The 14,323-nt window shown below is 52.8% G+C and overlaps 1 protein-coding gene and 1 long non-coding RNA gene across 3 annotated transcripts in view; one reads left to right on the top strand and one right to left on the bottom strand.

Annotated features, from left to right (window-relative positions):
* LOC120504275 overlaps positions 1–13,255 on the bottom strand; it is a 38,450-nt gene extending 25,195 nt beyond the window's left edge. The window contains exon 1 of one of the 2 annotated variants that reach the window (XR_005627985.1): positions 12,982–13,255. This is a non-coding gene — a long non-coding RNA (uncharacterized LOC120504275). Of the gene's footprint in view, positions 1–6,626; positions 6,743–12,981 lie in introns of those variants that run through there. The other variant, XR_005627984.1, reaches the window with a different exon arrangement.
* On the top strand, positions 7,628–12,238 carry DLX6 (distal-less homeobox 6). The gene is made up of 3 exons (XM_039713621.1): positions 7,628–8,214; positions 9,145–9,338; positions 11,109–12,238. The coding sequence occupies exons 1-3, from the start codon at positions 7,854–7,856 to the stop codon at positions 11,358–11,360; spliced, it is 807 nt and encodes a 268-aa protein (XP_039569555.1). The 5' UTR covers positions 7,628–7,853; the 3' UTR covers positions 11,361–12,238.
* Positions 13,256–14,323: the final 1,068 nt, after the last annotated feature.

Here is a 14,323-nt window from a genome sequence, read left to right as displayed (position 1 = left end):
GTAGACTTTTCCCTCTCCTCCCAGCCCCCAGCTAGTGTATGTGAATTGCTGGGAGTTCCTCCGACCGAATGTGGAGAGCTGAAAAGCAGAAAGCGGTGGTGTTTGGGTTAAACAGACACCTCTCCGCCTGGTAAAGAGCGCCCGTGCTGTTCCGTGCCTGCCCTCCTTTGTGTTATCTCTCGTGCTGCCCAGGCCTTGCAGAGTTATGCCGTAGGGGCGATGTCCCACGTTAGAACAATATGAATTCGCGGACGGATCCTGAATATGAATGAGGTATGTGGTCGTCTGACTGCTTTGAAGCCATACTTCTCCGAATATGGCTTTAATTAAATGTCTTCCGGCTGTAAAAGATTACATGTTGTGGAAAATAGATCCTAGCATGAAATTTACTTCCACGATACGAAATTAGGTTACTTATAAATGTCTTCATTTAAAAAGGAAAATCGCTTCTCCTCGTTCTGTTTTCTGTTTTGTTGAACAGAGATCTCCAACGAGGAAAGAGGGTTGGGATAATATATTTATAGAGGCACGTGTAACAAAACCTGCCAGAAGCGGAGTGGGTGAGGGCTGCTTGCTCAAATGCAGACAATTCACAAAACAGGCAAGTTAATCCAGATCTGATTTGTTTCAGATCCAGCTGTCAGAAACCCGGAATACCTCCCGCGCCTCACGCCGCGGATACCTAATGTGCTCTTACCGCCCACGTCCCCCAGCGTCCCTTCCTCCTGCCTTGATTCCGTGAGAGAGACGGCGGGGGGACAGGGGTCAGGGCAGACAGGTGGAGAAAGGTGACGATCTCAACTCGCGAAATATAATGATAATTCTTGCGGTGTGGAGGATAACGCCGTGGTCACACTAGGACCAGTCAGTCCGGCAAAGCAGTTTCACTCTGCCAGTGAAACCGCGCTCAGTGTCAACAGCTTTCCCGCTCCGGACGGTGGATGCGGGCGGAATCCAGGTTGCTGGAGGCGATGCTCTGTTTGTATGTGTCTCTTTACGCTTTCAGATACGGGACCTTACCTAGCTAAATTTCTATAGAGAGATCAGATTATGCATCCCTCCGGATTATCCTTCTAAATTAACTTTTAGATTTGTTTTTATAGTCCGCTGAGACCCTGAGAAAGAGGCTGTAGCTAGATACAGATACGAGACAAACGTATAAAGCAAGCTCATTACACGGGAATAAGTGAAGATCTCTCCTTGCAATCTACTCTAGATAACGAGTCTGCCCGAAGAAACAAGTGAAGCCGAGATATTTACTTCTTTTCCTAATAAATAAACCTCAATAACTGCATTGACTTTGCGCAGTGTTTACTACATTTCCATTCATTGCTTGGGTAAATGCATCCCTAAAGGCAGAGTAAATAATTGCAGTGATCTCAACAAGGGAAATGTGTAGACATTTGAAGTGTACTAAAAATAAACGAAGGCAAAGAGACTGAAGAGAGAGGACACCGCGCTCGTTTGCCGTAATTAAAGCCTCTGCTTTCTCTCGCCGGAATCCGAGACTTCCAGAGCGCAGCCGGGGTGACACGTTCCCCGCTGGTGTCGCCGGCTCAGCACACGAGTGGCCGTGGGGAGCCGAGGCTGAATCCGGCGTGTCTGGGCTTGGGAGGGCTCGGCGCGGCGCTTGGCTCGGGGTGAGACTGGCCGCTACCGCAGGAGAAATTGCAGCCTCTCTGATGACTTAAAAGAGCCTCGAGTTTCCATTCTCCTCTGAGCCCTTCCAAGATGGGCACTTAAGAGCGCTGGTGGGTTGGGTATTTTGTTTTGTTTTGTTTTTATTTTTTAATTGCATTTCATCTTGTTCTGCCAGACAAAGGTTTTTTATTTAATTGTTGTTGGGTTGGGTTTTTTTTTTCCTTTCATTTGAAAAGAAAACAAAACAACATAGGTCCCCGCTAAAACAAACATCTGCTTCAGCAGCACCCGGGCAGGCGGGGACTCCTGCCAAGTGAAAGCCTCACAGGCGGCGGTCTGCAAACCTGCGGCTGCGTTCGGGGAGGTCCCCTGACCCTCGCAGGGAAGATCCCCCCACGCCGCTGCCACGTAAGGGTCCCAGCGGAGGGGCGAAGGAGGCGCAGCCATCCGCTCGGTCCCTTCCCGGGGATCCCGTATGGCGAGAGCAGGCTGGCCGTGCGGGCAGAGGGGAGACGTGCCGGGATTTCACCGAAGGCGGTGTGGGTGCGCACCTGACCAGGTGCGGGGAGAGGCGGGCGGCCAGGGCCTCCGCGGGGGTTCCCTCCTCCAGCTGAGCAGCCACTCGCTCGAAACCTAATTGCATTTTAAAGCAGGTATACACCCCCCACATACACATACCCCCCATCAGGGACAACAACCAACGACAACAACACAACAAAACATTAACCAAACAAAAAGCCCCAATCTGCGACTCTCTACGGAGCCACACATTGAATGAATCTACTGTAAGGTTTTAATCACAGCCAAGGCTTCGCTACAAATCTGTACAAGAGACAGTGGCTGGTTCCCTCTGGATCTTTCCCCTTCTGACTCCTATTATTTTGACCCAGGCTACAATATAGAAAGCGGCGTGTGTGATCCATCTGCAAGGCTGGCCTGGGGTTTACCCCCCTCCGCCTCCCTGCCACTTCCTTCACACTCGCGGTATGGAAAGCCATTGACGCCTGCCTGTCTGTTATAGTGTTGGTGGGTTGAAATCCAGGGGAGCCTCCGCTCCGCTCTTGCTCTCGCGCTGGCAGCGCTCAAATTCCGCAGTCTCTCCTTAAAATTAGAATCTTCCAGCGTGAGGAGGTGACCTCCTCTTGCGGGTGCCTTTCCGCACCGTTCAGCTGCTATTAGGACGATGGCAATATGACATACTAGCAGAAGGAGAGGAGGACGTGTGTTTTGGGCTAAACAGCCTTGAGAGACCGGGAGGGAAAAAAAAAAATCATCGGCAGATGCAAGGAGAGATATTTTGCCGAGCTTCTGGGAGCTGTAAATAAAGTGGGCAAAGCTGCTCTGCCAGGGCAGGACAGCAGCTGCCGGGCCGTGCAGGGCAGCTGTTCCGCGCATCAGCGTCGTGCGGCCGCGGACACCCGCGGAGCGCCGGCCGCGCGGGGCGGGGGCGCGCCTTTGGCGGCCGCCACGGCCGCGCTCCAGCGGGGAAAGTCCCGTGCATCGCGGAGGGAGCCTCTCCGCAAAAACGCATCTGGAGAGGATCGCTGCCAGCGGGAATATTTTCTGGCTTTCCGCTTCCCTCGAGATTTTCCACATAGTACTCTGCCGGAGACCTCCACTCTCCCCCGAGCACCTTTCGAATGCTTTGTGGATTCCGTACTGTTGCCAAAAAAACAGGAGATCCCTCACCAATCTAATATTTGCTTTTTCCCCTCCCTCTCGTCCCCCCCGCCCCACCCAGCATTTCTCTGCCACTTAAAAAAAAAAATCCTGTTGCAAGATCTACTTCACGCGGGTACATGGGCTTCTCGCGCAAAAACACACGAACCAACGTAATTCCTGAAATAAGTTTATCTGGGACCTTCCCAGATACTCTGACCGGTGTGAGACAGAAAGCACTCCCCCGGACTCTGGTGTGAATTGGGAAGAGGGGATACATAATCCCAGAGCGCAGCCCTGAGCCCCTGCACACTCCTTCTGGAGTAACCTCGCCTGGGGAACGCCGTCAGCTATCGCACCCCTCCCCACGTACCAAAAAACAAGAGAAACCACCCGAAAGAGGGACCCCGCTTGCAGAGCCCACCCTGCAAACGCCTCAGCAGGACTTCCCGGCAAGGATGGGATGAGGAACGGAACGGGAATGTTTGTTTTCCCCTGTTGTTGTTGTTGAACGCATGAATGAATGAATGGATGAATGAATGAATGGAACAGAAGATGCTCGGAGGCATATAGGAAGCTTCTGACCGCTTACATTAACTTCCTATTACACCCTAAAAATAGAACCGCGTTTCCTGTTGTTTGTCAGCTCCTTCTAACTGTTGTGTCTGTTGTGTGACATCTTTCGACTCACAAATGTGACCTTAAACCACGCAAACACGCTTTGGCCCTTTCAAAGTGCTACCCACAAACATCATTAAAGCGACGCGGTTTAAGGTGACACCGAAGACCGGTGGCACGAAGTCACCCAGTCCTGGGGCACAGGGAGCTCGGTGCGTGGTGCCACGCTCTCTGCCCGTCAGCGGGGCAGGGGAGGACGGCGGGGGAGAGGGAAGGGGAGCGTAGCCTTGTCCCCGCGGCTCTCAGCCAGGCCAGGCGTGGAGAGATGCTGGCCCTAATCCCGCTCGGGATGCAAAGGCCTCCTTGCTCTCCAGACGAGCGAGGGTGGTTTGCGGAGAGCATTCTCTGGGAATATTACACCGCGGGGTGAGGAGAGGAGGGCCCGGGATGCGCGGGCAGGGCCCGGGGGTACCCGCGGTGCGGAGGGAATAGAGCGCAGAACAGTGCGCAGGGCATATCCCCATGGCCCCCGACCAGGGCTGCAACCCAGACCTCCGGAGCTTGGGCATGGCCGCAGACAGAGTGGGGAAGCCAGGAAGGGGGGTGGCATGCGGTTAATTCCTGCTGCCTTTTCCCAGGGATGGACGTGTGCTCACAGGAGGCCGTGCAGGGCCCCCCGCCTCAGGACAGTCCCCAGGCCCCCCTGACTGGCACGTTGCCCCATCCAGCCCGGCTCCTGGCCCGTCCGGCCCCGCGCGGCTGCCGGGAAGCTCAGCTGAGGCAAGGCAGCTCCCCTCGTGGGCTCCCTCCCCTCACTCGTGACTTCTGCCCGCTCACTTTTGGAGGCACTTCAGGGCAAGGGGACTAGGAGGTGTGGGGTGCCCGTCCCCACCCCTTTTTCACGAGTCACCCACCCTGGGAAATGGACACTCCACTGTTCTGATGCGTCCAGAGCCATTGATTCAGGTCTAATTTCTGCAGAAAGAGGCCGATGACGGAGCTCGGCTGCGCGCACATGGGAGCCAGGGAGGACCGGTGCCCGGCAGCGCAGTGTCCCCAGCGGGCAGCGACCTCCCGGGTGCCCTGGCATCCCCCTCCAGAGCGCGGGCCCGGGACCTGCCTGAACCTCGGGAAAGAAACATCCCTGCAGCTGCCGCTTCTGCCAGGGCACGGCTCGGGTCCCTATTGCTCCCCACTCCACCCCCACGCTCCCCGCGACCCCCGGTGGGCCTAATTAAATTGAGGAAAATTATCGGTGTGAGGTTGGACGGAGTCAACTGTCTTGACGACAGAGCAGGATGTCTGAGCACGGCGGGGGAAGAGCAGCGGCGGGTTTGCAGCTCTTCCCTCCGGCCGGCGCCCGCTGACGGCTCGGCGGGGGCTGCGCATCCCCGCGGCGCCGCCGCTGCCCCCGGCCCGCAGCCGGAGCCGCTGCCCGTCCCGCTCGCCCCACCGCATCTCGTCCGTCAGCTGGGCTGAGCGAGAGAGGCGTATGCAACTCCGCTTGCTGTCTACCGCAGGAAGCAGTTCCTGCAGATTCTCCCTGTCTTTTCTCCTTTTTGTCTGACTCAGACGCCTTATTCCCTCCGCCAAGGCGGCATATAGGTATTATTTCAAAGCGATCTCCTCTTCTGCCCAACTTTCTCCCCCATTCCGGGGTTAGCATCCATTATGAGGCAGGAATTATTTCGAAACAAGAAAACAACGTGTTGCAAACACTCCCCAGCCTATTTTCTGACATCTTTTGTTATGCATGCTCTTGCTGCTGGAGAAAATGCTAGTATGTGCACCTGCGAAAAAAACGCCTTCGTGATGTTAACAGCAAGCTGGAGGGTATAAAGCAATAAAACTGCCAAATGTACCTGTTCCTGTTGAGTACATTACCTACACCTATGAATAAAGACTCTCAGTAGGAATTCTTTCCTTTCTCTTCCCCTTTTCTCTATATTTTTATTCATTGTAGATTTGTAAACGCTTGGATCGGGTTACCCTTTCGCGTGTTAAAGTGGAACCCTTGTTAAAAGCCGGAGAACAAGGCAAGACACTTACAACTGCATTCAGGGTTACTGAACCGACTCCAAGGGCTCAAGAAGTGAAACAACGATGAGAGGGTGGCTAAGGGGGCTCGGAACATCCCAGCCACACAGGAAAAAAAGACATCCCTCCCCCATGCCCCCCTGAAACAAGCCATATGAACTACAAGCGCAGAGAGACTACGGGTTATGCCCTTGCACCGAGAGAGCATCGCTTGGCATCCTCCTTCCCCCTCTTCCCCCCCCGCCCAACGGTATGCGAAGAGGGGGCTCGCATCCTTCGGCTTCCCAGAGCTAATGATCGGGCTGTGGGGAAGCACAACTCCAAGGTAAAGGAAAAAAATAAAAAGAGAAAAAAATCCCAGAAAGAAAAATTAAAGCCCTCTAAGTATTTCGTATTTCCACAAGCGACGCGTTAAAAAAAAAAATTAAAACCCCAACATATATAAACATCTGCAGAATCTGAAAACCAATCCTCAGGGAATGTCGCAGTGAGAGGCAGTGTCAAGACCTGGGATCGGTCTGGGGACGTCTCTGGGCTGCGCCAGGTTTTGGAAGCAGCGGCTGCTGGTGCCGGTGTTGGTTTTCAAAGCCCGAAGCCTCCAGCCCCTTTCCCCATCTAGAGCAACTTTCGGATTTCTTTAGGCTTAGCGAGTTCCGCAGGGTCCTTCCTACCTCAGTCCTCTCCGGTGGGGTCTGTCTCTGGAGTTCATGCTTAGCTGGACGCGAGGAGATTTAAGCGAGGGAAAGGGGGGAAAAAAAGAGAGAGAGGGGGTGAGGGAGAGGGGGGAGAGAGAGGAGAGAGAGAGAGATCCTCCGCCGTGCTGGATCAAACTTAATGTCTTTCCCTAGTCCATCTTTGAAAGAGAAGTGGTAATACCACCTGGATGTTCGGATATAAATCCCCTTGCAAATAATAAATGGATTAATAATAACAAGGTATGAAGTTCTTTTTATAGAAAAAAGGAGAGAATTGAAACTAAATGCGGCAGTTAGACAACCATTTTGATAAGAGGATAATTGAGGCGACACTGGTGTATAATTAGAGGATAATTTATGCTATATCCACTTTTATTCCACCTCCCAAAATAAACCCAGTCCATAATCATTACAGGCAAATTGTTCTGAATTTTATAGCAGCAATTTGAACAAAGTACTGCAGTTAATCATGGGAGATTTTTGTGTATTCCTGATTAGAAGTCTAATTGCCTCCTTCCAGAAAGTAAAAATAACTGTAAAACGACTCTATTTTTATCATTAACAATGTTGACAATAAAATAAAATCAACTGGAATTGTAATCTAAAGACAAATTTAGGGCGCAGGCACTTTTTTTTTTCCTTGGGTCGTTTATATCCTAATCAAGCTTTTTGCCAAAACCGCCAACCGCACGTAGCCATTTGCATATATTTGAAAGCCATTACGGGAGCTGCTGCTGCCGCCGCTGCTGCGTTCAGCGGGGAAAAAATGCGCTGCGCGTCGCTTCGCCGCAGCGAAAATACCGCGCAAGGAGGCGGGGGGGGGAAAAAAAAAAAAACCCGAAAAAAAAAAAAAAACAACACCCACCCCACGCGCCGGGGGGATGAAGGAAAAGAGCGGCGCAAAAAAGCGGCGGGAGTAGCCCGCCCTCCCCCTTCACACACCCCGCACACCGCCCTCCCCTTCCTCCCCTCCCTCAGTGAACGAGGCCCCTCGCACAACGGCTCCTTGGAGAGGAGGGGGGGAAGGAAAAAAAAAAAAGGCGGAAAAGAAAAAAAAAAAAAAAAGAAAAGAAATTAAATTAAATCACCGCCGCCTCTCCAGCGGTGCCGCGGCGGGTAAGGGGAGCGGCGGTGGCTGGGCAGAGAGGAGGCAGAGCGCGGGGGGCGAGCCGGGGAGCACCGCGCTCTCCCTCCCAAACTTTGATGATGACCATGACTACGATGGCTGACGGGCTGGACGCGCAAGACTCCTCCAAATCCGCCTTCATGGAGTTCGGGCAACAGCAGCCGCCGCCGCCGCAGCCGCCGCCGCCGCCCCACTCCCAGCAGAGCTCGCCGGCAATGGCCGGAGCCCACTACCCGCTGCACTGCCTGCACTCCGCCGCCGGCTCGCACCCGCACCACCAGCATCACCACCACAGCTCGCCCTACTCCGGCAGCGCCGGCTCCTACAACCACCGCTCGCTGGCCGCCTACCCCTACGTGAGCCACTCGCAGCACAGCCCTTACCTCCAGTCCTACCACAACAGCAGCTCGGCCAGCCAGACGCGGGCGGACGATGCAGGTGAGCCGGCACCGCTTCCCGAACCCGCTGCCAGCTTCTCGCCCCGCTCCCTCCATCCCCGGGCCTCTTCCCGGCCCCCCCCGCGGGCACCTGCATAGCGACCCCCGCCGTGCCCCCCGCTCCCGCCGAGGCAGGCGCCAGCCCCGGGTGCGCGGACGGCGGGGAGGAAAGGTGGGGGTGCGGTTTCCGCGGCCCCTCCGCGGGCCTACCGCTGCGGTACCGGCGCGGGGCCGCCGCGCTCCCTCCGCGCCAGCGGCGGCTGCCGGCGGCGCTGCGCACCCGCGCCTTCCCGCTCGCCCCGCGGCCGCGGAGAGGGGCTGCGCTCGGCGCTCCTTTGTTACGGCGGGACCGGCTTTAGGCAAAATTCCTGCTAACACCTGAGGAGTGAAAGTTTCCAGGCGAGCGGGTCGCATTCCGCTCGGGGGCCGTCTGATTTATGTATTTCTCTTTTTTGCAGGGAGACGCACATATCCATCCAGAGGGGCACGGGAGGGGTGCGGGGGGGGGAAAGCATTGTTAAAAGTCTCGGACTGGTGATTCACTGACCACCAAACTGGCGACGCGAAGTCAATTAGCCGAGTAAAACCTGGATGGCCCTGGAATGAGGCATACCTTCGCAAAGCCAGCGCTGCACTTTAAATTTTAAAAAATGTCTCCTTTTTTTTTTTTTTTTTTTTTTTTTTTTTTTTTTTTCTTCCCGGGAAGAAGGAGAGCGTGCCCACTGTGCCCGGCCAGCTGTTTTTCCTGCCGGTAGCTCCCAAGCGCAGCCCGTGCCGCGCGTGCCTGTAAGGAGATGCAGCCTGTGCCTCCGCCGTGGGGTTAAACAGGCGTCGGGACGGGCTTTGGCGTTTTTGGGAGCCGTGGCAGCCAAAATACCCGCGTTTAATAGCTGAGGAGGGTGATGTTTCAGCTGTGTTGTTTTGCTTGCAGATCAGCAAAAAACCACAGTGATTGAAAACGGTGAAATCAGATTCAATGGAAAAGGGAAAAAGATTCGGAAGCCTCGAACCATTTACTCTAGTCTACAACTCCAGGCTTTAAATCATCGCTTTCAGCAGACTCAGTACCTGGCACTTCCAGAGAGAGCTGAACTGGCAGCTTCATTAGGACTTACCCAGACACAGGTAATTACTGGGAATTCCGAATCACTGAAATCCTGCTCGAGCAACAAAGGCCAAGCAAAGTACGGTGCTCCCTAAACATTTTGGCCTCTGTCGGGAACGGTAGAAAAGGTAAAGCACACGGTTCCCATCTCTCCACGCTAGGACTTACCCAGAGCGCGGCAGAGATCGGGAGCTGCGAGCTCCCTTCCCTCAGCCGACTGCCAGCAAGCGCTCCCTTCCGATGCCTCACATAACGTTAAAAAATTGCCTATATTTTCGGATAATTCCAGCACTGAGATGCAATTGCCCAGCTGTGAACAGGAGAACAAAACAAAGGCAAGGAATCGCTGGGCCTGAGGTAGAGCTAAAAGCAAAGCTGCCTCGTCGCACCGCAGATAGGTAGAGGGGAAAGCAGGAACGCGTTAGGAAATACCTGTTAAATCAATAGTTAATTCACCCTGGATGACTAACGCAAATGCAGTGGTTAGCCTTGGGCAAAATGTACGGAAGGTGATAATAGATCTGAAGATCAAAGACAGCCGTGTACAAAATTATGGCAGGTTAAGCCATAGTTAAGTGTGGTTGGAGTAGCTGTGCCATTCTGCTAATTTAAGCTTGAAAGACATATGAGGCATTACAGGCTTACCAGGCTGGGGTTTGTGGAGAAGTGCATGGATAGATGGGATCAATCCGGGCAAAATGTTATCATGTGAATCTATGAGCCTAGCAAACAACCTCAGGATTTTATCAATGTCATTGGTAACAGTCTCTTCCAGACAGCGATTTTTAAATACTCGGCAAACATTAATGATGGGAATGGGCCTGATGGTTTTGCAAATGGGATTTTAGTACCCTCGGCATGCACGCTCTGTCTCACTGCTGTCTCTCTTTCTCGCTCGTATGCATAGATTTTTTTTAGGGGCCCGATCCTGATCTTGCAGCTAGAGAAGAATCCCTGCTTATCCCCTAATATTATGATTGCAAAGTTTGAGAGTTCAAATACGCATGGGAAATTTGTTTTCTATGTTTGATTGATTAAAAAAAATACATTCTGTATACATATTTTACCTATATATAATTGCTATGATAATTCTGACCTGCCAGTGGGCCTGATCCTTGTACACCTTATCGAGTGCAAGCTCCCTCTTCGGGAGTTCTGCTGGGTTAGGGGCAGGATGAGACCCAAAGCAATGTTGATATACTATTACTTACAAAGAAAATAAAAATATTATTTATTTAATAATCCATTTTAATATAAAGCCTCAATCCTGATTCTATTATGCCTCCTCCCCTGCCACATCAGCATGGACTGCTTGATCTGATCGTGAGGATTTCAGAAGCACAATTTCTTTGTAAGATGCCCTTTGTCTATTGGCTCTTGTCTCCTGGCACAAAATCATATGATTGCCCATGTTTGACAACACTTTGCCCGAACGATCAAATGACCTCCAAAATTCTGAATAAGGTGCTAAAACAGGAGACCTCAGAGCATGTGGTCTGCTCAGGGAAACAACAATCTGGCCTGCTCAGGGAAAACAACGTCCCAGGTTAAAACCTGCATCCCTCCGGCTTTCCAGCTCTGCTCTGCCTCCCCCGTTCTCTCCAGCTGCATCCAGAGCCCGAGAGCAGCCGTAGCCACCTCTCCTTCCCCTCTCCCCATCCCCAGCTCCACACCCGACTGGCGTGTGCCCTCAAGACTTTCTCCAGATTAGAGCCCCGGCCCCCAGGGTCTTCCCTGCTGTGCCCTGGGCGCTGACGGCAGCCTAATATCTAATGCGTTTCGGTTTACAGGTGAAGATCTGGTTTCAGAACAAGCGCTCCAAATTCAAGAAGCTGCTGAAGCAGGGCAGTAACCCCCACGAGAGCGACCCTCTGCCCGGCTCCGCTGCCCTCTCCCCTCGCTCTCCGGCTCTGCCTCCAGTCTGGGACGTTTCAGCCTCTGCCAAGGGAGTCAATATGCCTCCAAACAGCTACATGCCTGGCTATTCTCACTGGTATTCTTCTCCACATCAAGACACAATGCAGAGACCACAAATGATGTGAATTGTCCAAGAGAAATAATCTCCCAAGAACGCCTCGTCTCGACATGGCAAGAAGTTCCCCTGCTTTGCCAAGCCGTGCCAGCTAACAGGCTCTGTGTGAACTTGTAGATGCGGCAAAGAGACAGAGTGGCTTTATTTTTTTTTTTTTTTAAGTAACCTCAGCGATTGATCTTGAACAGAAAGACACAATTTTCATTCTGGCGCACAGAAGACACTTCTCTTTAGGATATTTTCCTTTGGACTCCAAGGCACCAGCCTCTTTCTCTGTGGAGTATACGTCAAAACAAACTTTTTACAGACTTTGCCCACAAGAACCTGAATCTACCATGGCAGCCGTTTTTACTTGTTTAATGAGCTAAAGACATTACATGATGAAAGAGAGACTAGTCAAAGCTCCTTCATTTTTATTCACCAAATCCGAACTGGGGAAAGGATTAAAAGACGGAAGAAGCGATTTTTAAAAAATTAAGATTGGGGGAGGGGGGGAAAAAGAAGAACTGGTTGAAAAAAATGCAAATATACTGTAAGATTGGAACATTACCACGAAGCAAAATCTGCATGCTTTCTCAAAATGTAATGGGCTGCGGCTCAGAAGAAACCACCGTCTCTCACTCGAAGAGCCCCCTCATCCGCACAGACCCGCACCCGCACGCACCGGACAGTCTCCCGGAGACGAGCAGCCAAGACAGAGCGAGGGACTCGCGGCCAGCCCCGCCGCCGCGGGCTGAGCAAGGACGGTTCAGCGCTGCCCGGCGGCAGCCCCAACCACTGAGCGAGAGGGACCTTTCCCCGAGCAACCTTTCTGTATATATTGTTGAATTTTAGTTGTACATATACTTTGTATGTTTTTGTCTTCTTTCATATATAGAGTAAAAGCCACAAAACGCCCGCCTGGCTCCTATTTCTCTTCACCTTAGCGGATCCCCACCTGCCCCGACCTGCCCCCCAGATCAGTCCGGGCAGAGGGATCCCTGTGCCCAGCTTGCCTGAGTGCACAGACACCCCTACAAAGCATATATCTGCAAGCAAAGAAAGAAAAGATGAAGTGGGGTGGGGTAGCTGGTGGTTTAGTTGGTTTTAAGGCTACGACTCAAAGACAGGAGGTACCGAGTCCACAAAGATACGCCTAGACGAAGTTCCTAACCACCCGGCCATTTCTGCTGCGATTTTACTGCTCCGCTGCTTTGCTGAGCTTTCTCGCCGAGGGAAAGCTCAGAGCCCTGTCTTTCTTCCCAAAGGTTGGAGACTCCAAATTATTAAGAAAGGAGGCGCCCTCCTTTGTTTCAAAGAGCAGACAATGCAAGCTGAGGAATGTTTTGCAAAGCCCTGAGAGGTGCCCAGGCACACAACACGCTGTCCAGCCAGCTTCAGCCGCACCGGCTCGTGGAAAGCACAGCAACAACTGACAATGAAAAGCCTTTTCCTCATCCAAGCTGGGTGCCCCATACTGCGAGAATTAATGGCTAGAGACCTGGGCATCCTTCAAATTATGAACCTTGAAACCACTGAGCCATTTATCAGAAGTCAATAGAGATCCTCAGAGTGCTCCATATAATGACAGCTACATACAGTCGTGCAAAAGGACAGTCACTATAATTAGACACAAAGCAAAGACTACTTACCAATATACCAGTTTTTTGGGGGGTGTTTTTTGGTTTGGTTTTTTTTTTTTTTGAGCAACTTCCACGCTCAGTCAGTCTTCAGAGTGCTTTAAAACCGATCAGTCTTGTCATTTTCTACCATTCGTATTGTTACATTAGGAAAAATGTTTTCTTTTCTTTTTTTCCCCTTCCCACTGTGAAACTTTGGGTTCAGAGCTCCCCAGGATCAATTCTGAACAAAGCCTCCAGCTGCAGTGCCATCCAATTTGAAGCAGACATTGGGGACAATTTAAGGTTTTTATCCACAAGAAGGTTTTTTTCCATTCTCTTAAATGCAGCCATAATTAGAGTAATTTTTCATGTAGCCCGCTGATTACAGCGTTTTTACCGTCAAAGATAATTACCTGTAATTTTCTTCCACTTTTAATACTAAAAAGCCATCTTTATTTAGATTCAGGAACAGGAAAGGCGAAACAAAAGAGGAAAATTATTCTGTTATTCATACACAAATTGCAGAGACGTAGGGCCTAAAATTGAAAATTAACCAAAATTATAATGCTGAAAAGAATGGAAGAGGCTTCAGAAGTACAGCTGGTAGTGGGGCTCACTGAATTATTCAAATGACACTGGAGAGAAAGCTACCATACATTTAAACCAACAGCATTGTGTGCATCTTTCAGAAAACCCCGCTTTACACCCCCTCCCCCGCAGGCCGGCCCCTGTGCGGGCTCCCCCTCGCCTCGCAGAAGGGCGGCGGTGCCCCGGCGAGGAGTCCCGCAGCCCGGGGAGCCCGGCCCGCCGCTCCGGCCCCCGCCGCCGCTTTAACCCTTTCGCTGCCCGCGCCCGGCGGCGGGCATGGAGGGGGAGCGGGGCTGCGCTGCCTCCCTGGGCTTGCGGGGGCTCGTCCTCCCCTGCACGCCGCGCGTGGGTGCCGCACGGAGAGCCCCCGGCTGCGTCGTGCCCTCCTCCCCCGCCAGCGATTCCTCAAAAAAAAAAAAAAAAAAAAAAGAAAGCGCAGGCAACAAGCAAGCGAGCGAGCAAACAAACGATAACAATAATCATAAAAGCCCCATTAGCTTAGCGGCGTGGGAGAAGGTGGGAAAGGTAGGCCTTCCCGGCAGCGGGGTGGGAGTGAGTGGCAGCAGCGGCTCCCACTCGCGCGGCAGCCGCCCCGGGAGACTCTCGTGAAACAGCGTCATCTATGGATGGAGCAGCGGCAGCTCCCCACGCCGGCACCAAACCTGCCGCCGCCGGGCTGCCAGCGCCGCTCCGCCACCGCCCCGGGGCCGCGGAGAGCTGCGGGAGGGCGCGGGAGGGCGCGGGAGGGCGCGGGAGGGCGCGGAAGGGCGCGGAAGGGCGCGGG

This window comes from Passer montanus, unplaced genomic scaffold, assembly GCF_014805655.1.
Source record: "Passer montanus isolate IOZ18808 unplaced genomic scaffold, ASM1480565v1 scaffold10, whole genome shotgun sequence".
Lineage (NCBI taxonomy): Eukaryota > Metazoa > Chordata > Aves > Passeriformes > Passeridae > Passer > Passer montanus.
This window is presented reverse-complemented; position numbering and strand designations above follow the sequence as displayed.